The 23,723-nt window shown below is 41.8% G+C and overlaps 1 protein-coding gene across 3 annotated transcripts in view; it reads right to left on the bottom strand.

Annotated features, from left to right (window-relative positions):
* The window catches only part of macir (macrophage immunometabolism regulator), a 52,884-nt gene extending 29,161 nt beyond the window's left edge, over nt 1-23,723 (bottom strand). Inside the window, exons 1-2 of one of the 3 annotated variants that reach the window (XM_073068027.1) lie at nt 23,396-23,712; nt 8,416-10,881 (exon numbers count right to left, since the gene is read on the bottom strand). In XM_073068027.1, the coding sequence (XP_072924128.1) occupies nt 10,248-10,859 (612 nt within the window). In that variant the 5' untranslated portion in view covers nt 10,860-10,881; nt 23,396-23,712 and the 3' untranslated portion in view covers nt 8,416-10,247. Of the gene's footprint in view, nt 1-8,415; nt 10,882-22,680; nt 22,757-23,395 lie in introns of those variants that run through there. The other 2 variants (XM_073068031.1, XR_012101705.1) reach the window with 2 other exon arrangements.

The following is a 23,723-nucleotide window of genomic DNA, read 5'->3' as shown; positions in this document are numbered from 1 at the left end:
TGCTGGAAATCTTCAGCAACACACACAAAGTGTTGGAGGAACTCAGCAAGTCAGGCAGCATCTATGGAGGGGAATAAACAGTCAACGTCTTCAAGTCTCTTGTTGGCCTTCAAATTTAATCTGCTCCCTATTGACAACTATGACTTCATCCCAGTCCTTGAATTCCTTTCCTGGATCTCCTCACTCATCTTTCTTCCTTTGAAGCAGTCTTTAAAAACTCTGATTAAACTTTTGGTCAGCTATTGCGTACCTCACTTTTATATACTCAATAGTGGAGTACAGACAAGACATACTGCGTACGACCCTACTGAAAATCCTGGCGTTTCTGGACAATGTTCTTCACCCGCCACATGCCACATCGGCTGAACAGAGGAGCACTTTTAGTAATAGATTAAGACAACTGTGCTGCTCCAAAGAGCTTTATATGAAGTCATTCTAACCCTTGGCCATTAGGCTCTCTATATGCGCACTTGGAACACTATTCTGACAACGTAATTTCCTTTGGGATCAATAAAGTATTACCTACTATACTCAGTAGTAGAGTACAGACAATACTAATGCTAATTAGCATTAGCATAGTATTAGTATTAATATTAATTTGACTAATGGCAATATTATGAATGTTAATATCAAATTAATGACATTATTGTTACTGCTAACTTATTAATTTAAAGGTGCTATACAAATATCTTCCAGCCATTCTGACAATGATTTAAAATTGGCAAGAACATTAGCCACTTATGATGGAAGATGTAATAACCAGTCTTTTGAGAAAATTGTCCGGAGAAGATTAATCAAACCTGAATGGTGTGTATTGTAAAATATTGGTAATATTCCAAAGCTTAATGCAATTAAGTTTGCAGCATAGCAAAAAAATTGTCAAGCACTCTCGGTGACTTGAATTCAAGTTTGTTCTCAGCCAATGAGTCCGTTAACAGGCAAAAGGACAGAGGGTTAGTGTCTTCTGTTTAATGCAGTGTCTTCCTTTTTAGGAAGTTATTCATAACAGGCCCGCTGTTTTGCTGCTTATGCATACGCTTTTCATTCGCCAAATTTGTTTTCTTCTGGAAACTGCTCGTGACATGCACGTTCAACAAGCTGTCTTGAAATGTGTCACAGATTTGAGTGTATATCATGTGACATTTAAAAGGATAGTTCATTCCCAGTACATTACCAGAATAATCTGTGTTGGATACAAAGAACATATACAAGTACAGCACAGGAACAGGCCCCCCGGCCCTCAAAACTGCACTGAACCAATTAAATTAGTAATCAAATGACCAAGTGAACTGAAATGCCTATATACTGTCCATATTCTTCCATTTTCCTCACATTCAGTTACTTATTAGGGACTTTTAAAGGAAGTTTAGATGTATCAGGCACCTCCCCAGGCACCCACCACACTGTACAAAAAATTACCCCTCACGTCCCTTCTGAAATTACCCCTTCTCACCCTAAATATATGCCTTTTAAAGTACTGACCTGTAGATTGTTAACTTATGGTTAACATCAATATTGAACATTTCTGAAATATTTCACACTAATAAATAGGATGTCCCAAAAGCTAAACCGACCAACACATTGCTGGTGGGAAAAAAAAGAGTACAGTTGACGTTTCGGGCCAAGACCCAAGGGTTTCAGCCTGAAACATCCACTGTACTTTACTCCTCCATAGATGCTGCCTGGCCTGCTGAGATCCTCCAGCATTTTGTATGTGTTGCTTGGATTTCCAGCATCTGAAGATCATCTCGTTAGCAGCTAAGCTGACCTGTCACTTGATTTTGTTGCTTAATGGCTAGCTATAAAGTGTTTTATATATAGTTAGATTTCCCATCACCAAAAACCAGATTGTGGCATGGTGCTTCATGAGTACCTGCTGTAATAGATAATCTGTACAAATTCAATATTACATCTAAAAACAGGAAAGACATTGTACTTAATGGAGGAAATCTATTCAAGAGGAAACTGTACTTCGAGAACAGTCACCACTGTGCTGCGGAGAATGAGCGGCAGCTGTGAACATCTTACTCAAGTTGACTGATCACACTTCTACTAGTACATAACCTGCACCGATTTTATTCAGTGTAAAACTTCAATGCACAGATCACAAATCCATGTGCCAATTGACTTTTGCTTAAATTTTTTAAAAAATTGTTTAAGAACGTAAAGTTGCCCCATTTACTTGCAAACCATTTGATATACACTCAATGGCCAACGAGGGGTCTTCTGCCACAGCTTATTCACTTCCCGATTCGACTTGTGTGTTCAGAAATGCTCCTCTGCACGTCACTGTTGTAGCATGGGGGCATTTGAGTTCCTGTCGCCTTCCCGTCAGCTTGAACCAGTCAAGGCCATTCCCCTCTGACTTCTCTCATTAACAAGGCGTTTTTGTCAACAGAACTGCCGCTCACTGGATGCTTATTTTTTGTTTTTGTTTTTTTTGCACCATTCTCTGTAAACACTAGAGACTGTTCTGCACGATCATCCCAGGAATTCAAGAGCTTCCTAGATACACAAACCACCCCGCCAGGTACTAAAGCAGGGGCGTCAAACTCATTTTAGGTCACGGGCCGGATTGAGCAAGATGCAGCTTCATGCGGGCCGGATCAGTCGGACGCGTGCGAACGCAGCTTTCGTTGCCTCCGTTTTTTCAGCCTGCTCTCATGTGTCTCAGTCTCTGCTATAACTACAAAGTGTTTCACTTTACAAATTCCGTTTCTTATGAAGAAGACTGCCGAGCAAGACTGCCGAATAAACACTAAAAACCCTGAAAACCTGGTACCTGAATAAACTCAGCATTAGCCATATCATACGCCATAGGCGCTTCGATTACTGGGGCCAGCTTTAATAGTAATTAGATATTATCTCGCGGGCCAAAGATAATTCCACCGTGGGCCGGAATTGGCCCGCGGGCCTTGAGTTTGACATATATGTACTAAAGCCTTGCAAAGCCACTCCGATCACATTTCTTCACCATTCTGATGTTTGGTCTGAACAACTGAACCTCTTGGCCATCTCAGCATGCTTTTATGTATGGAGTTGCTGCCAAGTGATTGGCTGATTAGATATCTGTACTTACAAGGTGTCCGCTGACTGAAACCACCGAGGCAATACCTAGCTCGATTCAGGGTTCCCTTAACACTCCAGACATGTCAAATCTGAGAGACATTGAATTAAAGACACACAAAACAAACTTATTTCCTTGGAAATCCTTTTATTGATTATAAGCAGTATCATTTTATGCATTTCATTCATAATTTGCTGAAGACAATATATTAAACTCAATAAAAAAATGTAAAAAATAAATAAATATCCAAATACTTCCTGGCTTAACGTGCACTTATTATTTCACAGGTTGAATTGCACTAAAAAAAGGATCATCCCTGGTTACATGAATGTATAATCAAGCATAGTACTTCTATCCCATTAATAAATTTTAAAATGACTCAATTGCACAACCATACAACCACAGGTCAGATTAGATAGAACCTCTTGCAAGGTTTCTGGTCGACAAAGACATCCCAGAGACATTTAGAATATCATGCTCCTTTCTGGATGCCTCATTATAGGAGGGATGTGGAAGCTTTAGAGAGGGTGCAGAGGAGATTTACCAGGGTGCTGCCTGGACTAGAGAGTGTGTCATATGAAGGTAGGCAGAGCGAGTTAGGGCTTTTCTCTTTGGAGCAAAGGAGGATGAGAATGATTTGAAAGAGGTGTACAAGATAATTAGGGTGTAGATTGAGTGGACAGCCAGGGTGGAAATGGCCTATACAGGGGAGCCTAATTGTAAGGATACTGGAGGAAATTATAGGGGGGTGACAGCAGAGGCACATTTGTCAGACAGGGAATGGTGGGTGAATGGAACACACTGCCGAAAGTCATGGTAGAGTCAGAAACATTAGGGGTATTCAAGAATTGCTTAGATAGGCACACGGATGATAGAAAAATGGAGGGTTATCTGAGAGAGAAGAGATAGATTCATCTTCGAGTTGGATAAAAGATCAGCACAGCATCGTGGGCCAAAGGCCTGTTCTGTTCTATGCTCTATGTACAGAAACTCCCACTTATGGGAGATTATGACAAACTCACTGAGATAGAGGATCAACCACATTCATATTTAATGACAGGACGGGGTTGAAAGGGCTGAGTGATCTAGGCCTGCTCTTTTGTAATTAATAGCCCCGCAAGTGTAGATGACAGTTCCAAATCCAACTACCTTGCTGTAACCTAGTAGAGGAGTTACAAGGCAGGTTGTAGTGTAGATGTTACTATCTTAAGATGTAGGAATCTAACTCCGATACGCCTAAAAAAAAAGGCCGCAGAAGAAAATAAATTGAACCACAGAATATACAAGGGGAACTTCTTCACTCAGAGGGAGATGGAGGTATGGAACAAGCTGCCACTGGAAGCAGGAGGTACAGGTCCAATTGTAATGTTTAAGTTCAGATAGGTACCTGTTTGAGAGGGGTATGGAGGGCCATAGTTTGGGTGCAGGTGGATCAGACTAGCACAGAAACACAGGGTCCGTCTCTGCGCCACAGCATCCCGACTTCCGCTCTAATATTTTTAATTTCCTTGCGTCTGTACATCAGTTTCTTGCATTAACGGAAAGGGGATTCCACAAACAGATTACAAACTTTTGGCCCTTATCTAAGATGAGCTGGCATCAGAGAGATTTAGAGGAGGCGCACAAGAATGAAAGGGTTAATATCTGAGAAGCATTTGATGGCTCTGGGCCTGGAGTTTGAGGGCTGGGGAGGGGGGAGTATCACTGAAACCTATACAATATTGAGAGGACGAGATAAGAGTGGATGTTCTCTATAGTGTGGGAGTTTCCGACCAGATGGCACTGCCTTCGAATAGATAGATGTCCCTTTAGAATAGGGTTGAAGAGGAATTTCTTTAGCCAGAAGGTGGTGAATTTGTGGAATTCATTGCTACAGATGGATGTGGAGGACAAATCATTGGGTATATTTAAAGCAGAAGCTGATAGGATTATTAAGAGTGTCAATGGTTCCGGGGTGGGGAGGCAAGACAATGGTGTTGAGAAGGACAATAAATCAGCCATGACGGAACGGTGGAGCAAACTATATTGGCTGAATAGGCTAATTAGTTCCTATGTTTTATGGTGGGATGGTGAAAATTGAAATTCCATTGCATTTTAATATACTTGGGACGTACTGTTTTATTAACTAACCCTGTTTGTGAGAATAATTAAGACTTTTAAATGGAGTTGTGATGAGCAGCAGCTCCAGTCTGCGGGGCGGGAGAAAGCACGTAAAGATTACGTTTGCAGTAAGTGCACCCTGTATCCAGAAGGCACATTTCATTCCTAATTACTGGTAGATTATGTGCGTATTCATCATCATAGATCTATTGTACATTCTAAGCTTAGACAGCAGCAAGATATGTAGCCTCAAACATTGTAAAATCATCTATTTGAGATTAAAGCTCTACTGTACGGTACAATAAACTAGGTTCACTGGACCATGAACATTTAAAAGCAGGTCATGAAATCAGCTTACTTTATAAAATACTAGCTTCTCACATAAATACAAACTCTTCAGCTCAACCACATTTAACAATTCCCAGCTTTATCTTTGTCAAGGGCAATTTCAGGATAATGCATCGACCACAATAGTAATTGTCAAGAACATTCTTAGATCAAAGATTAATCATTTAATTTACTTTGAGATACATGCGACTGATCTAGCACTTTTTTGTTAATAGCTTTGTAATGATGCAGTCAAAAGCAAGCAAAGAAAGTCACACCCACAATGATAATTTTAGTTAATATATAATGGCTAGTTACAGAATCTGCTCTTCATTTCTCAAAATACATTCAGCAAATTGTCCAACATGTGTCCTGATGTTGCTGTGGATACAGTGGACCTCTACATGACCTGACGTTGCTGTGGATACGTGTCCTGATGACATGAATGATCATTTTCATTTTCCATCAACTTCAAACCATATTTCCAATCCCCCCCCCCCCGCAAAAAATACTTTACGACGAGAATATTCAATAATATCCTCACCACTTTGCAGGCAAACTCTTCCTGAAGGTGGAGGTCGTCCAGCTGACGCCACATCAGAGCACCACACATGCAAAAATGCCGGAGGAACTCAGCGGGCCAGGCAGCATCTACGGAAATGACTAGACGGCCAGCGTCTCCAGCCGATACCCTTCATCAGGTCCTGAAACGTCGACTGTTTATTCATTTCCATAGAAGTTGCCTGACCCGATGAGTTCCTCCCGTATTTTGTGTGTGTGGTGCTCTGGATTTCCAGCATCTGCAGGATCTCTTGTGTTTATGAATGCAACACCAGTAACTGCTTCAGGCTGTTGGACCATTCAAGCATGTTGTTGTTTTCAAAACTCCTCACACTAAGCTAGTTATCCAGCTCTAAACATCTTGATGTCACTCAAAACTTGGGAGTTGCTTTTCTGATAGGCATTAAAACAGCCTCCTAAAGCCTAGACTAGTCTTCTCGCAATTGCATTGGAGAACTAGACAAATGATTCAAATTCCCTTCTGAAGGCTATCATGAACTGGAATTTCCCTGAGCCGCTGCTGAGGGAGAAGTAACATGATCAGGCATCTGTGCACTGCAAAATAAAAATTTCAAGAGCTGTTGGAAACTCTGGTAATACTAGGGCCACAAACTTTCTTTAGCATTACTTTCAAAATTTGTTAAACTGCACAGAAAAGCCTTCAATAAGGAACTAAAATATAAGCATTGCGAGTCATTTTTTAGGATATTTACTGCAGGTTGTGACAAATAGAGCTTATTTAATACCTGTTTGTTCACTTTAAAAGAATAAGGGATAGTATGGGGACAAGCATTAATAACCAAGTCACATTATATCCAAATTTATTGTTCAATTCAATGACTGAAATGTCAGAATAAAGTTTTGAAAGTGTCTGCACTAATACACTCATTTAAAACAAAGTTTCAATACCCTATTATCAAGGCCCATGACAGTTCAGATTAAAAAGGAAAAGTTGTAAAAGATTTTTAAATGCTATGTTCTCCAGAAGATAGTATGGAAATTTTAAAAAATTTAAATATGATTTTAAGGATTCAATTTTGTTGCATGAATATTACTTTTATGCAGATAATTTAACCTTAGAAGGCAGTCTCATAATGACAGATTGTATAGTTCTATCTCACTTCAAAAGCTGGTATAATGTTACTGTGTAAGTAATTGAGTTTTTTTTTTAATTTAAAGATTAAGTATGGTGACAGGCCCTTTTGGCCCAACAAGCTATTAACCTGTACATCTTTGGAATATAGGAGGAAAGCAGGGCGCCTGGAGAAAACCCAGGTAGTCACAGTAAGAACATACATCCTTACAAACAGTGGCAGGAATTGAACCCAGATCACTGGCGATGTAAAGTGTGATGCTAACCGCTGCACTACGGTGCCACAATCAAGAGATGCACTCAACTTCTATTGCAACCACGCATCACAACAAATTTCACGACGTATGCAGGTGATACTAAACCTGATTCTGATTACTGAGAGATCACAAATGCAGCTAATTAAAATGTCCAAACGAAAAGGAAACTTGTACCAAAATAGAGACTGTGGAACTACATCACTGCCTTGAAACTGTAACCAGTTTAGTGAAGCCCCTGAGGGAAGGAGATAATCTACTGTCCCTGCCAAGTCCGGCCTCTGTGTCGCTCATAGCAACTCTCAAGTGCATTCTGACATGCCACAGCAAGGTCATGTGTTCAAGGGCAACTCACAATCTATAACAGAGTGGTTGTTTGCCATTTTCCCTCATTGTCTGTACTATTTGAAAGAAGGAAAATATCGCCATTGATTGCACAACTTACAGTGCAATTGGTAATATGAGATCAATAAAATTAATTCTGCAATCAACCAGAATAATTTAGATAAGTTTTTTTTATTGGCAATAAGTAATTATCTTTCACGTACTGCCGTAAAGCCTAGACCAGTAAATGAAAGAAAATCTCTTTACTTAATTTAAAGAAAGCAATACAAAAGGAATGTGATAATCTTTTTAGAGTCAAAGGAATTCCTTCTTTAAAATCACAAATAGTGATTTATTTGCACAGATTATCCATTGAGGCTTTGCGAGGAGCTTGTTAGCAGTTCAAACTGGGAAATTTGAATTTATACTGACATTATTGTTGTAATTACTTACAGTTGTTTCAAACACTCAATTATTGGAATTTTATTCTGAGTTCCAACAGGCTGTCAATACAAATATACATTTTAGAAATCATTATTTCTTTTCAGCTGCGGTATTTGCCACAAGATCCTATGTCTAAGCAACTTTATCCCAAAAACCAGAGGACAAAATGTATGTAAGGAGTTCATTACTTGTTTCCATAGTTACTGCTCTGTATTTCAAAAAAATAAAATCGCACCATCCTAGAATTTGGGATGAAGCATTAAGAGCCATTACAGGGAACTAGAATAGTTTCAGTTATCATTTAGATCAGTTCCCAGTAATAGGTATCATATTTTATTGCTAAGTCATCACAGCTTAGCCTAGTTGCTCTAGGTAGCTCTGAAGAAAAGTTAACAAAATCGTCAAAATCTATTCAAAAAGAAACACAGAGAGGTGGACTTTGGCAGAATACAGCAGGCCATGTGAAATGGAAGATGTGAAACCAATCACTGACATTATAAGTTTAAACATGTCAGCTAAAGGAGAAAAGCTTAGCTAACCGTATTAAAAGTTAAAATAATATGCAAATTTCAAGCAGCTGACTAAATGCAGTTTCGGTACAGAGATTTATTCCAAAATTTCAAATCGTGTTTGGAACAATTGAAAAGAACATTAATTTTAGTGATTTAATTGTTCTAAAGGTTTAATATGAATATTCAAACTACTAAAACTGCATCAATAGCTTCGCAAAGAGTTTCCAGCCAATCATAGACCACCACCTCATCCATTCCAGTTTATGAATTTTCTGTGGTGTAGAGGGAAGAAGGAACAAATTGGAGTTAATTACACAGGATTCAAGTAAAAGATTTTTAACGTAAGGTATCGTTGCAAGAGGGATGGGAAAGACCGACCAGCTGCAGTTCATCATTTTAAAAAACTTCTGTCAAATTAATTACACCAGTCATGTGAAATAACAAAATCAAAACGAAGTAGCCAACTGAGAAAGAATTAAGTTAGTTACTTTTGTGGAATCCTTCAGCACTTGGAAACTTGATGCAACATTGAAGATTAATGCCAATAAATATCATAGGAAGCCTCGCAGTGTTCTCAAGGTCAGTTGGACAATGCAGACCTACTACAAAACCAACAAACATTGAAAAAACATTTATATTTTTAACATATTAATATATCTATAATCATTACATTAAATATTAAATTAGAAAGACAAAACATTCTGCTAAAACATTTCCCTTGTTCACTGATTCAGTTGTGGAAATACAAAGTTAAAGCCGGCCTGCCAACCAAAGAAATAATTTGTATATTTGTCTTTTTTTGAATTTGAAAAAGCTAGTTCATGAAGCATCTGGGTTAATATATGTAGGTCAAGTAAAGATGATTGTAGTCAAAAATCTCACCTTAGTTCGAAAGCACACTGCAACATAAATGGGCAGTTAAGAACTTAAGACTCAGCAATTCATCATCTTCTAAAATAGACCAAAGATTTACTGGCTTAAAATGGTGGACAAGAACAAGTTGAACCTTTATATAAATGCAAAATATAGTAAATTTAAAATAGATTTGCTTCCCACTGGATTGGACTGAAACAGCTACATTTACTTAATTAGATAATATTTCTTTGCCTTCCAATAGAAGTGTATCAGCTCATAAACTAACTAAATAATGAAAAGGCAGAAATGTTAACAGAAGACAATGCTGACAATTGGTTATTATTGCTACAGAATAACAGTGCAGCAGTACCTCAGCCATTCATATTACTGCCAGAACAACAACAGAAGACCATTTTAACCATTTACCAGTAACAATGGAGTACACTGCTTCTAATCTTTCTGCAACATAACATTGGCCACCTACACTATCTAACCCACATTCATTCTACCAGAGAGCACTGATTTTGCAGCCCAGTGCATAGTTTGAATAGAATCAATGTTCCTTCAAGAAAACTTAAATATCTACTGTCAATTTTTTTCAGTTCGACTACTCCCATCAGTCACGATGAATTTCAGGCAAATACATCACGGGACTTCTGCAAGCCCAGTATTATTTCTTGTGCAGACTGAATAAAGCAATACTTTTCTTTTCAAGTTTTATTTCTGCTGAATACACGCTCTCCTCTAAGCGTGAGATGCTGTAGCTGGTACTGCAGCACTTCCGTGTCTGCAGGCTCCTTAATATTCATTTTATCAAGGTTTAGGTAATCTAAGGATTTTGACTGGGCTCTTTTCCCTTTAATGAGGCAAACTGGCAAAGGGCCACGTAGACATCTGCTAGGTTCAAAGGACAATGACTTGATGGTACGTTCCCCCGAGCTCGGCATTCGCCGCCGCCTTCGTCCATTTGCAGCTGGGATCTCGTACGGCTGATAATACCGGTTCTTGGTTCGACAGACACGCGAGTTTCTAGTCAGCCCTACTTCCTGCTGCTTGGGCACAACGTCTGCGGCACCCCCGTCACTACTCGACCACCTCTGGGCCAATTTTAAAAGTTCACCGCCGGTGGCAAAGCCAACCAAGTAGTTGGTGTCCATGTGAAGAATTTGGTAGCTTGACGCAGTCCGCTTGACTGGCGAGCATGGCGTGCTGGAGCTACGGGGTTTCTCTGGCTCTGTCTTGCCCGGAGAGCTCACTTCAACGGCAGGAGCAGGAAGGACAGGCAAGACTGTCCTAGAAATACCACTGAGGTCCACCTCCATTTCAAAATCGGCAGTGGTCAGTCTAAAGTATAACAGAACACATTGTCAGGAAACAAGTATAACACATACTGAAGTTAGACCCAGGCTCTTAAGTCATAAGACTATAAGTCATAGGAGCAGAATTAGGCCATTCAGCCCATCAGGTCTGCTCTGCTATTTGATAATAGCTTTTGCATTTTCCCTCTCAATCACATTCTCCTGCCTGTCTTCCCTGTAACCTATGACACCCTTATTAATCAAGAACCTATCAATCCCCGCTTTAAACATTCCCGATGACTTGGCCTGCACAATCATCTGTGGCAATGCATTCCACAGATTCACCAAACCTCTGGCTAAAGATATTCATAATGGCATTTCTTAGCAATATGATAAATAAGTATTAAACTATCTGGTTTTTTTTTTTGCTGCCTTAAAATGAACAGGATCTTATTATCTTTAAAACACCAAGCAATATTTAAACAAGTGAGCAAAGCAAACCCACAAGCAGTATGGAGGGAATCTATTACAAGAGCAGATTTGGTATATTTGACATTGCATGCAACCTTGAGAGAACTATACTTGTTACAGGGAGAAGGCAGGAGAATGGGGTCGAGAGGGAAAATAAACTAGCCACGATGGAATAGCAGAGCAGACCTGATGGCCTAGTTCTGCTCCTATATCTTATATGTAAAGTGGAGGCTGATGGGTTAGTATTTAGTAAGTGTTTCAAAGGTTATGGGGAGAAGGCAGGATAATAGGGTCAAGAAGGAAAACAAATCAGCCACGATGGAAAGACAGAACAGACTCAATGGGTCGAATGGCCTAACTCTGCTCCTATGTCTTACTGTCTTAAAGTTGGACCATTGGCTGTGCAATTCGATCCCCAAATATTGATCTAAATTATGCAACTCTAGTAGCTGCTCAAGCTTAGTGGTTAAACGTGACCTTTCAATCTCAGTTACCAAAAAGCCAACCTGCACTGTTTGGACAGTGAATATTTAGAAAAAATACACAAGTTAGTAGACCAAAATTCTTTTTTTCTCCAACCATGGTATGGACAGTCTTTTAAAATTATCAAAACAAACATCATCCATTTCTTTTCATGTCGATGCTTAGCGAATTCTAGTTTCCCTCACAATACAGACATGGCTGAAGCAGTATTTTTAAGTGTGCCCACATCAAAGATTAGCTTTATTTGTCACATGTACACTGAAACATACAGTGAAACGTGTTGTTTTGAAGCAATAACCAACACACTGTGAGGCTGTGTTGAGGGTAACCACAAGTGTTACTGTGCTTCCGGCCCCAACTTACCAGGCCTACACTTCTGAAAAAGAGCCCTGCCCCATCTGGATATGAGCTGTGCATGGCTCAACAAACAGTGCCCGCTTTTATCACCTGCTCTGTATCTGCCACCTCGAACCCTGTCCTACATCCCGTGTCAGGAATCCCAATCACCCCTTACATGCAACCTACATCACACGTCAGGGATAGCATGTGCCCCATGAAATCCGGCCTACGTTAGGCAGTGAGGAAGACGCTACCCTGTAAACCTTTGGGGTGTGGGAGGAAACCCATGCAGTGATGGGGAGAACGGACAAGCTCCTTACAGATCTGGGAATGGCGCTGTACTCTTGTGCTAACCACTACATGACAGTGGCACCCCATGACAGGGTAAAAAGAGTCTATCAAAGTGACTCAGACGATAGACTGTTCTAAGTTCTGCCAGATCCCTTCTTGAAATAGCAGTGGCTTTACCCAAGGTGCTAACTCTTTTCCCTTTTGATCTCTGCTGTCTGGGCTATGTACTGAGAGTTCTTTCTGCTTACAGTCAGCTGAATATTAACCAGGCTTGGTCTGCTCTTCCATTTCCCTGCCCCATTTTGCTGTTCACACCAGCTTCTCATGCAATACCCACCCTCCAGTGACCTCAATAATCCCCCTTCCAATCAGTTCACTGAATTCTGTGTTATAAACACACACAAAATGCTGCAGGAACACGGCAGGTCAGGTAGCATCTATAGAGAGGAACTAACAGTCAATGCCTTGGGCCAAGAGGAGTGGGAAAGGAAGGGGGAAGAAGGCAGAATAAGGTGGTGGGGAGGGAAGGAATCGAAGCTGGCAGGTGATAGATACGCAAGGACAGAAGAGTGGGAGGTGGGTTGCTGTCAGAGAGGGCATGAAGTAAGAAGCTGGGAGATGACAGGTGGAAGAGGCAAAGGGCTGCAGCAGGAATCTGACAGGAGAGCACAGTGGACCATGGAAGACAGGGAAGAAGAAGGGAAACTAGAGAGGTGATAGACAAATGAGGAAAACGAGTGAGACAGTAACCAGAATGGGGAATGGAAAAAGGATGGGGCTGAAATTATTGGAAATTAAAAGACAATGTTCTTGTCATCAGACTGGAGACTATTTTAACAATGTAGTTGTCTCTGCATTGTAAGTTTTCTCTTCTTTGTTAGCAAGAATGACCTGAGTCACATGTCACTTTAATTTTCTATCCTACTTCTAGTCTGACTGCCTAGAGTGGGATAGAAAATTAATCTTCCTTCTTGCCCTCAAATACTGAATTAATAATAACTATTTATATACCACTTTTGATATATTAAGATACAGGCTCAAAGTGCTTTACTGAGATTGTAAAGATAAATCAATATAGTCATAAAATACAAGTCAAAATTTTTTAAACAGACAAACATTTATGTAGAATAAAATGTAATCAAATGTGCCAAAGTATACAAGTGTAATCAACATCAACAAGCAACTTCCTTTGACAGGCTTTCATTAAGTTTTTTCTGCCAGGTTTTTGAAAACTGGTCATTAATTCTTTAGTAAAAGTTGTAGAGACAAAATTCCTTTTGTGTACAGATAGAAAAGTCTAGATTTGGACAAGCTCATTGTCCCCCGTCAGGGTAATCCTATATAAAAGTAGGCCAAATTTAATAAGGTTTTTAGAACTGTTTCAAAGTGTAATAATTTTAGATAATTTGGTTTTCCTGTTGTGCCAGAACTGGCCAGTTCTCGCTCAACATTTGCTGCCTGCTGAGTATCTTGTTGTTTTAGATTTCCAGCAATAGCTTTGCTCTGTATTTCATGTTTCCAACACACTGCTGTTTTCTATTTTCTCCTTAACTACTGTCATCTATTAACCACACATTACCAAACTGGACAGCTTTCACACCACTGCCATCACAGAAACTCCCTTTGTTTGCCCCAATCCTCTGCCTCTCTGTAATTCTAAACACGTTTCCCATCTCTGATGAAGGGTTCTTGACCTGAAACACTACAACTGTATCTATCTCCACAGTCACTGCTCGACATGCTGAATAGTTCTGAACATTGCATAGATTCTAGTTTTCCAGAATGTGTGGGGCATTGCTTTTTCCTTTCAAGAATAGGCCCCAAAATCCTGTCACAAAAACACTTGCTCCATCACATTTTTCTTAAATACAGGTGCCCCCCCCCCCCCCCGTTTTTCGAATGTTCGCTTTACGACAGCTCACTGTTACAAAAGACCTACATTAGTACCCGTTTTCGCTAACCAAAGAGGATTTTCGCTTTTACGAAAAAAAGACGCCCACTTTATACGTGTGTTTACCCCAAGAAAGACTACCATGACCATGAAGCCTTGTGTGGCCATGCGTGTGCGTGCGTCGGTGAGTATATGCCGATTATTTTTCCTCCAAATCGATTTTGGCTCGCTGTATTCCTGATTTTGATAAGTGAAACTACACCGTACATACAATATTTCTACTTTATATAGCTGTGTCTTTATCATATCATTCCTGCTTTTACTATATGTTCGTGTTATTTGGTATGATTTGGTAGGTTATTTTTTTGGGTCTGAGAACACTGAAAAATCTTTCCCATATAAATTAATGCTGATTGCTTCTTCACTTTACGACATTTCGGCTTACGAGCGGTTTCACAGGAACGCTCTACCTTCAGATAGCGGGGGGAAACCTGTACTAGCTATCTCCTTGAAACATCTCCATCTGAAACACGGACTGGTCATTTCCTCTCACAGATGTCTGACCTGCCGAGGTCTTCCAATATTTGCTGCAAAAATGCTGTAAAAGACCAATTGATGATGACTTTCTTCAGGGGTGGAAATCTGCCATTCCTACTGGGTCTTCATATGCTTCGTCTTAAATTTTTAACACCCTCCAAACAACAAGCCATCATGCCCTGTTAAAGAATGCACTTTAAACAGAATCAGGCTCACTTGAGCTACTTTTTCAGAAAGCTTCCTTTCACCTTCCTGATTACCCCCCCCCCCACTGAAATATTCTCATTTTCAACATCATTTGTTGTCCTTCTATTATAAGACTGTCAAGGTCACAGGTTTCTGAGGTCCTTTTAAGTCCTGGCAAGTTGCCACAATGTGCTTGTTGATACTGCAGTCACCCTTACTGAGAAAGTACATGGTTAAGATTGTCAACAGGATGATAAGCAAAGGAGGCCGCTGCTTTAGAACATAGAACAATACAGCACAGTACGGGCCCTTCGGCCCACAATGTTGTGCCGACCCTTAAACCCTGCCTCCCATATAACCCCCCCCACCTTAAATTCCTCCATATACCTGTCTAGTAGTCTCTTAAATTTCACTAGTGATTCTGACTCCACCACTGACTCAGGCAGTGCATTCCACGCACCAACCACTCCCTGAGTGAAAAATCTTCCTCTAATATCCCCCTTGAACTTCCCTCCCCTTACCTTAAAGCCATGTCCTCTTGTATTGAGCAGTGGTGCCCTGGGGAAGAGGTGCTGGCTGTCCACTCTATCTATTCCTCTTAATATCTTGTACACCTCTATCATGTCTCCTCTCATCCTCCTTCTCTCCAAAGAGTAAAGCCCTAGCTCCCTTAATCTCTGATCATAATCCATACTCTCTAAACCAGGCAGCATCCTGGTAAATCTCCTCTGTACCCTTTCCAATGCTTCCACATCCTTCCTATAGTGAGGCGACCAGAACTGGACACAGTACTCCAAGTGTGGCCTAACTAGAGTTTTATAGAGCTGCAATTGTCTCTGACGCTGGCAATGCGTTCATCCAGGCAAACATAAAACAATCCATCGTGTTTCTCATGTAACTGGTGGAAAAGCTTAGGGTACAGCAGCAAAGAATCACACGCCATATGCTGAAGGAACTCAGCAGGACAGGCAGCATCTAGGGAGAGGGATAAACAGTCTATGTTTCAGGCCAAGATCCTTCATCAGGACTAAAAGGGACACAGCCAGAATAAGGTGGTGTGAGGCTTTCCAGTACTAATGAAGGCTCTCTGCCTGAAACGCTGAGTTTATTCCTCTCCAAAATACTGCCTGACCAGCCGTTCATCCAACATTTTGCGTGTGTTGCTCTGGATTTCCAGCATCCGCAGAATCTCAGGTTTATGATCTACTGGAGGAACTCAGTGGGTACAACAGCAGCTTTCGGGGTGGGGGTGGGGATGCAGAGAAAATAGCGATACCTTGGTCCAAAACCATGCAATCGGGGTGGAGAGAGAGGGATAAAAAGGCAAGAGGGAGTGGTGCACAAGGCAGATGGCATCTGATAGGGAAGAGGGAAGTGGGGGACTATGGAGACAGAGGTAGGCAGGGGAAGAGGGGAGAACAAAGGCGGTGGCAACTGGGAGAGGGAGAAACTGAAACATCGATAAGGGTTTGTAAAATTGATATCCTCTTCCCACTGCTCTGTCGGCCACACTGGGAGAATACGAGGTGCTGCTTGTCTAGTTTGCATTGGGTGTCACCCTGGCAGTAGAGAAGGCCAGGGACAGACAGGTCTGTGCGGGAACGGTAAGGGGAATTGAAATGGAGCTCAGGAAAGCCACTGCAGACCAGATGGAGGTACCAGATCTGCGGTGGGTCTTGCTGATACAGAGGAGGTCACATCAGGAGCACCAAGTACAGTTGAGAACATTGGAGGAGGATCAAGTGTTTCGAGACCTTGCCTGGAAGGATGAGAAGGGAGGAGGTGTAAGGAACCTCCTGTGGTTGTGGGGGGAAGTGCCAAAGGTCAGCAAGGGGTGTGCAGGCCAGACCAGGACGTGGTATCTGCAGAAAGCAGAACGGGAAAGTACAAGGTATGACAAGAGGAGAAGTGTCAGAACAGCTAATGGAAATGAGAAAGGATGATGCAGAGGTCAGGAGAATGAAAGATGTGGACCAGGAGAACTCCAGCTCCGTTCTGTTTGGAGGGGGATGGGAAATGGAGAAAATGCAAGTGGGGGCTTTATCAGCCACAGTGGACGGAAAGCCACGTATCCCAAAGATATTTCAGATGTCCTGGAATTAAATACTTCATTTTGAGAGAAGATGTGAAGATGCAGAAACTGGGAGGAAGGACTGGTATTCTTATGACAGACAGAGTGTGAAGTGAAGTGTAGGTAGATATAGGAGTCAGTGGGTTTATGGCAAACATCAGAAGGACTTAAAGAGATTTCATATGATTTAATGTAAGGTGAGATATCAACTGTGGTGCTACAAACTCACCAAAAACACCAATCGAGAATCTATGTTCTTCAACAATTTGGGAAAAGAAATTACCATTGCCAATCCGTAATTTCTTCAGGATGCACCAAGGTATAATGCACATATTCAGAGGCAGCAGCTTATATACAAGGTAGCACAAATGAAATGTTTACATTTTGAGTCAGAGAGAGGGACAGTCAAGCGTCAATGACAATCACCAACCACCAGCTTGCACTAATCCCACTCAGCATTCAATACCATCACCCCCTTAAAACTATTCAATAAGCTCCACTACCTTGGCCTCAATACCTCCTTGTGCAACTAGATCCTCTATTTTCTCACTTTCAGATCCCACTCAGTTCAGATTGGCAAACCCATTTCCTCCACAACTCCATCAACACACGGGTGCACCACAAGGCTGTGTGTTCAACCGCTGTTCAACTTGCTTTGCACTTATGGCTGTGTGGCTAAGCACAGCTCCAATGCCATTTTCAAATATGCTGACAACACCACTGCTGTAGACCGAATCACAGGTGGTGATGAATCAGCACATAGGAAGGAGGAAGGCTGAAAATCTGACTGAGTAGTGTCACAACAACCACCTCTTACTCAATGTCTGCGAGTCCAAGGAACTGATTATTGACTTCAGAAGGAAACCAGAAGTCCATGAGCCAGTCCTCATAGGAGGATCAGAGGTACAGAGTGTCAACAACTTGAAATTCCGTGGTGTCATTATTTGAGGCCTTGTCCTGGGTCCAGCACTTAAGGGCAATTATGAAGAAATTATGAATTATGAAGTAGCACCTCTACTTCCTTAGAAGATCGTGGCATAACATCTAAAATTTTGAAGAACTTCTATAGAGGTGTAATGTATCACAGCCTGGTATTGAAACACTAACGCCCTTGAATGGAAAACTCTATAAAAAGCAGTGGATACAGCCTAGTTCACAGCTGAAGCCATCCCCACAACTGGGCACATCCATTGCAGGAAAGCAGCACTCATCAATAGGGACACCCACCAACCAGGACATGCTCTCTTCTCACTGCTGTCGTCAGGAAGGAGGTACAGGAGCCTCAAGTCCCACACCACCAGGTTCAGGAACAGTTATTACTCTTCAACCATCGGGCTCCTGAACTAAACAGTTCAGCCACCCCATCACTGAGATGTTCCCACAACCCATGGACTCACTTTCAAGGACTCTTCATCTCATATTCATGATATTTATTGCTTATTTATATTTATTATTTCTCCTTTCTTTTTGTATTTGCACAGTTTGTTGTCTTCTTTCACATTGGCAGTGTGCCGAAGTTGGTACAGACTTCCATTGATTCCGTTATGCATATTATTCTATATGCACACAAGAAAATAGATCTCCGGGTTGTATATGGTGACATACATGTGCTTTGACAGTAAATTTACTTTGAAATTTGAACTTTAATCATATCCATTTTTATTTTATCCACTTTCTTCTCAACCTTCCCCCCGTTCTACCACACTCCCACATGCCCAGGGTACTTTAGCTGGGCCTCTGCATGGAGTCACTGCATTGAGGGCGATGAGGTCAGTCATTCATGCTACTGCCTCACTAACTACTGACAACTCTAGTGCATCAAGCTGGTGGTCCAGCATCAACCTTGAGCTCGTATTGTCTGCATGGAGTTGTCACGTCCTTCCTGCAGCCACATGGACCAAAGTTCAGAGCAAATTTATCATCAAGTACGCACATGCCCCCATATACAATGCTGAGATTCATCTTCTTTGAGGGATAATCAATAAATCCAGAATGGAATAATCACCATAACATACTCAATGGGTGTGCAAAAGACAACAAACTGTGCAAATTCAAAAAGAAATAATAATAGACAAGCAATAAATATAGAGAACATGAGCAGAAAGTTTCATTAACGAAGTACACAACTCTGAAATTCTTCCTTCTCTGGATAGCCATGAACACAGGAAAGAAAAGAGAGAAAGCCCGATCATCAACCACCAAACCCCCCCTCCCCGCACAAAACAAATGAACAAAAATGGAGCAGGCACATCAAGTTCCAAACCCCCCTCCCTTCACCCAAAAAAACCCAGAAGCGGACCAGGCACAATAACCCCCAAATTCCCCTCTCTGCACGAAAAAAGAACAAAAATGAAAGAAGCATGTCAACCCTGAAATCCCCCTTCCCCACACCAAAAAAAAACAAGAAAAACACTATATGAAAAAACTACAAGACTGGAGAAAATTCTACAGTCCAAGCCCATATACAGAGCACAGTCCTTGGAAGTGAGTACCCGAGTTGATAATCTTTCCTTCACAACCCGCACATCTTTGGGAAAACAAAGCGTCTGGAAGAAAGCCAGGTGGTCACAGGGAGGAAGTGCAACCTCATGAAGTCAACCCAGGTCCTTGGCACTGCGGGACAGCGGCTTCTCTAACTGTACACTGTGCCACCCTTTAGCTATTGTTACCAAATTAATAAAGCAAGCACACCTCTCTCTCCTATCCAGTAGGATGACTATGTGAAAATAATCATGCATACAGTAACTACATTACATTTTTGGAAATGCGCTACAACATTCCAAGACCTGCCTTGTCCATAACTGACTGGCATATAAGAGAGGCCAGAGGAGGAGAGTTTATAATCGGCAGAAGTTTGCCACGATTGGAAGCTTAGCTAAAGGGGTGCCATTGGTTTCATGAAATCCCTCTGAAACTCCTGATTTGAAGTTAAGATTCTTCTGAATTATCTAAGTTCTTAATAAGAGCAGATGTTCCCCCAGGTTCAGGGGTTCAGCTCAGGGCTAACAACCCTGACTGGTAAAACAAAATTGTTATGGAAACAGCAAAGAAGTATCTTTCTACATCTAAGGGTGACACTATTCCTGACAGTAGTGAAAACTGAGCAGAAGCTACTGACATGATGAAGGAAGCCGTGAACACCCCCAGAGATAGAGAACCTTCACTGCTGCCCCACATGGCAGAGGTGTAATGGGCAGGAGGCAAGTAACAAGAGCAAATAATCCTTGTGATGTATGTAGAGTGAAACATAAAATCATCCCTGTTGTCTGCTTTCAACGGCTTAGTCATCATTAGATGGATATGGATTGGACATGGCATCAAATGTTACGGGGGAAAAGCCTAGAATTGGGGATGAGGAGGGGAGAAAAAGGATCAGCCATGATTGAGACTTGAGATACTACCAAAGACTCTAGAAAATCTTTACAGGTATACCATGGAGAGCATCACCGTCTGGCATCGAGGCTCCAAAACACAGGATCAAAAAAAAAGGCTGCAGAAAGTTGTAAACGCAGTCAACTCCTTCAGGGCACCAGCCTCCCCCGCCAGAAGACATCTTCAAAAGACGGTGCCTCAAGAAGCTGACATCAGCAATGAGGTACAGGAGCCCAAGGGCACTCTTTGTTGAACAAGGTGCACACCCAAGCTGGTGCTGTGTTTGGCCCATATCTCTCAAAAGATTTCCTATCCTGCTACCTGTGCAAATATATCATAAGCATTGAAAACATACCCATCTCTACTACTTCCTCACGTGCCACCATCCTCTGTGTGAATAAACACAATTCCCTTTAAACCTTTCCACTCTCTTCTTCATCATATGCCCCACCATGGGAAAATTACTGCGACTCTCAGGGGTGGTGCAGAGGCAGATATATTAGGGGCATTTAAGAACCTCTTAGATAAGCACAGGGACAAAAGAAAAATGGAGGGCTATGTGTGAGGGGAGGGCTAGATTGATCTTGGAGTAGCTTAAAATGTCAGTGCAACAGTGTGGGCATGAAGGCCTGTACTGTTCTATCTTCTCTAAGCCCCTATATGAACCTCCCAGGAAGGGGTTCCCAATCTTTATTATGCCGTGGAACAATACCATTAAGCAAGGGGTCTGTGGACCACAAGTCAGAAACATCCTGTTCTAAAGCCAACCTCAATCTCCTTGGCTCCAAGACAAACAGACCCAGTTTATTCCATCTCCCCAGAATTCTGATTTTGACAGGTCCTCCAGCATCAATCCTTATGAATTGTTTTCTGCATCCTCTTTGGCTTAATCGCATCTTTTCTAAAGCGAGTCATCCAGAACAGTGCACAATTCCACTAGTGCAGCCTCACTAATATTTTGTACAGCTGTAACACGTCATCCCCAACGAAATTGAAGCATGCTTTCTGTCCTTTTCACAACCCAGTTGTTACTTGTATTGCCACTTTCAGGGAACTATGTATCTGGGCCTGATGTCAGCAACACTCCCCAGAGCCTTGCCATTCACTCAGTACACCGTGCTCCGGTTTACCTCTTCAAAAGGCATCTTTGCAACTAGTCCAATTCCATCTGCATTCCTTTGCCCAGTTTCTCAGTGGAACAGGATTCCATTATAACCCAAGGCAATCTTCATCACTGTTCACTACACCATAAACATCTCCCCCTCTCTCTCCCCATCTGTATATCTATAGCTATCTCTACACAGACAACAAGGGAACCAGAACCAACCCCCTTGGCACACATCTCCAATCTGAGAAACAACCTCCCACTACCATGATTCACTGCCAATCACCAAGCCAATTTTGAAAATCGGCTACCTCACCTTGGATCACAAAAGCTAAACCTTTCCAGTAACTGATTAGTGGTAGCATTTCCAATCAAGATTTCATCACAGAGGGTGGCAGGTACACGGAATGGAATGATGTGTCAGAGGAGGTGATGGGACAATGCTTAAATTTTGACAGGTACAGGGAGAGGAAAAGTTTAGATCAGGTGTTCCCAACCTTTTTTTTATGCCATGGACCAATACCATTAGCAAAGAGTCCATGGACCAGAGGTTGCGAATCCGTGGGTTAGAGGGTCATAGACTACACAAGGAAATGAGATTGCTTGTAGACACTGGATGGCATGGACAAATTGAGCCAAAACACCCTGTGTTTGGTGACTCATTTAATCTATACTCAATGAAATCCACTATATAAGTATTGGGCACAGATCGCGAATCTCTCTATGTAATACAAATTTAAATACTGATTTTAATATACAAAGTGCGCTGCAGATTGTGAAGGATCAAAGAAAAGTTTTTTTTTGCAGGATTTCCCCCAAAGCTTCTGCGTTGTTTCAAAAGGGTAAATAGGCTTAGGACACTATTAAACAAAAGATTAGAAAAGGTGGAAACACTTTTATTTGGCAGTGCAAGGCTGTTCAATTTGCCGTGAAATAGTCGGGTACACAGGTCCTCGCTAAAAAGGCAGAAAGATGTGTCCGCCCTTTAAACCATCACACACACAGATACACAGAAAATGCTCCCGCGATCCCATACCGGATATTACGTTGCAGTTTTTCATAACCAATTTCTACGGCATTTTATTTTTAGCATTATTACCTACGATATCCATGATGTAACGCTTCAACGTATCCAACAGGTTAGGGAACAGGAGGGCGAGCTACTCTGTTTTCACTTCCGGCTATTCTCTTTAAGTATCAATCATCATTTCTGCACTTCGCCTTACACAGCCTTTGAGCGAGTCTGACCCGAGATCACAACTATGCTCGGCCCGCGATGTATATCACAAATCTCTGCCATAGATCGCTGTGCTGATGGTGGTGAGGTGTCTGCCGGTTGAATCAGACTTATGGTTCATTAGGAGGTCAGACCCACGTTATTTTAAACCTCACACAACCCTCTCTCGTTTCTAAGCGATCCCCTCAGATCAATGCAACACAAACGAGGTTGCAATAAATTAATTCTGAGCAAATTTCAGTCCCCTCGGTCAAGGATTACGGGGGAAGACTCCACCCAGAGAAACCGGAATCTGCAAATTCTAACCTCCAAGTGTTCGCAGAATCACAGTCATGATATGCCAGCACTTCCAATCCGCCTCTACCAACCCAACCAGAAGCAAGGTAGCCTTTGCTACCCAGCGAACACAGTCCGTTCAGTCTCCAAGTTAATTCCAACCCACTCCTTTCACTTGCTTTGATGCCCTCGAAACAAGATTGGACACATTAAACCTAAAATCACAACAATATAAAGCTGACCTGACCGTGGAACAAATGACCGAGGCTAGACTGGGGTAAGAAGACAAAATGAGACCAACCTGACTGGGAATTACTGAGATACGGGCTGGCAGTCCTCCAGCACAAGCGGTGGTGGCGAACAAGCTGCGATCAGGGTGCAGGCAGGTGGAGTGGAGAGCTCCGGATTATCACATGATCCTGATGGAAAAGACATGGCAGCGCCTAGGATTGTTAGTAACAGGAAGATCATGCCACCACGTGGCCTTCAGAATGATTTCTAATAGTGGGGAAATATTCAATGAGAAGGCAGCTTCTCATTCCATCCGGTTACACATGTGCGTAGAATTACAGCGTACTACCGCTGTTACTGTAGGCAGGAGTTTCGAATTCATCTCGTTTGTATTCCCA

Source organism: Hemitrygon akajei, chromosome 2 (assembly GCF_048418815.1).
Source record: "Hemitrygon akajei chromosome 2, sHemAka1.3, whole genome shotgun sequence".
NCBI lineage: Eukaryota > Metazoa > Chordata > Chondrichthyes > Myliobatiformes > Dasyatidae > Hemitrygon > Hemitrygon akajei.
The sequence above is the reverse complement of the archived record's forward strand: the minus strand, read 5'-3'. Positions and strand labels throughout refer to the sequence as shown.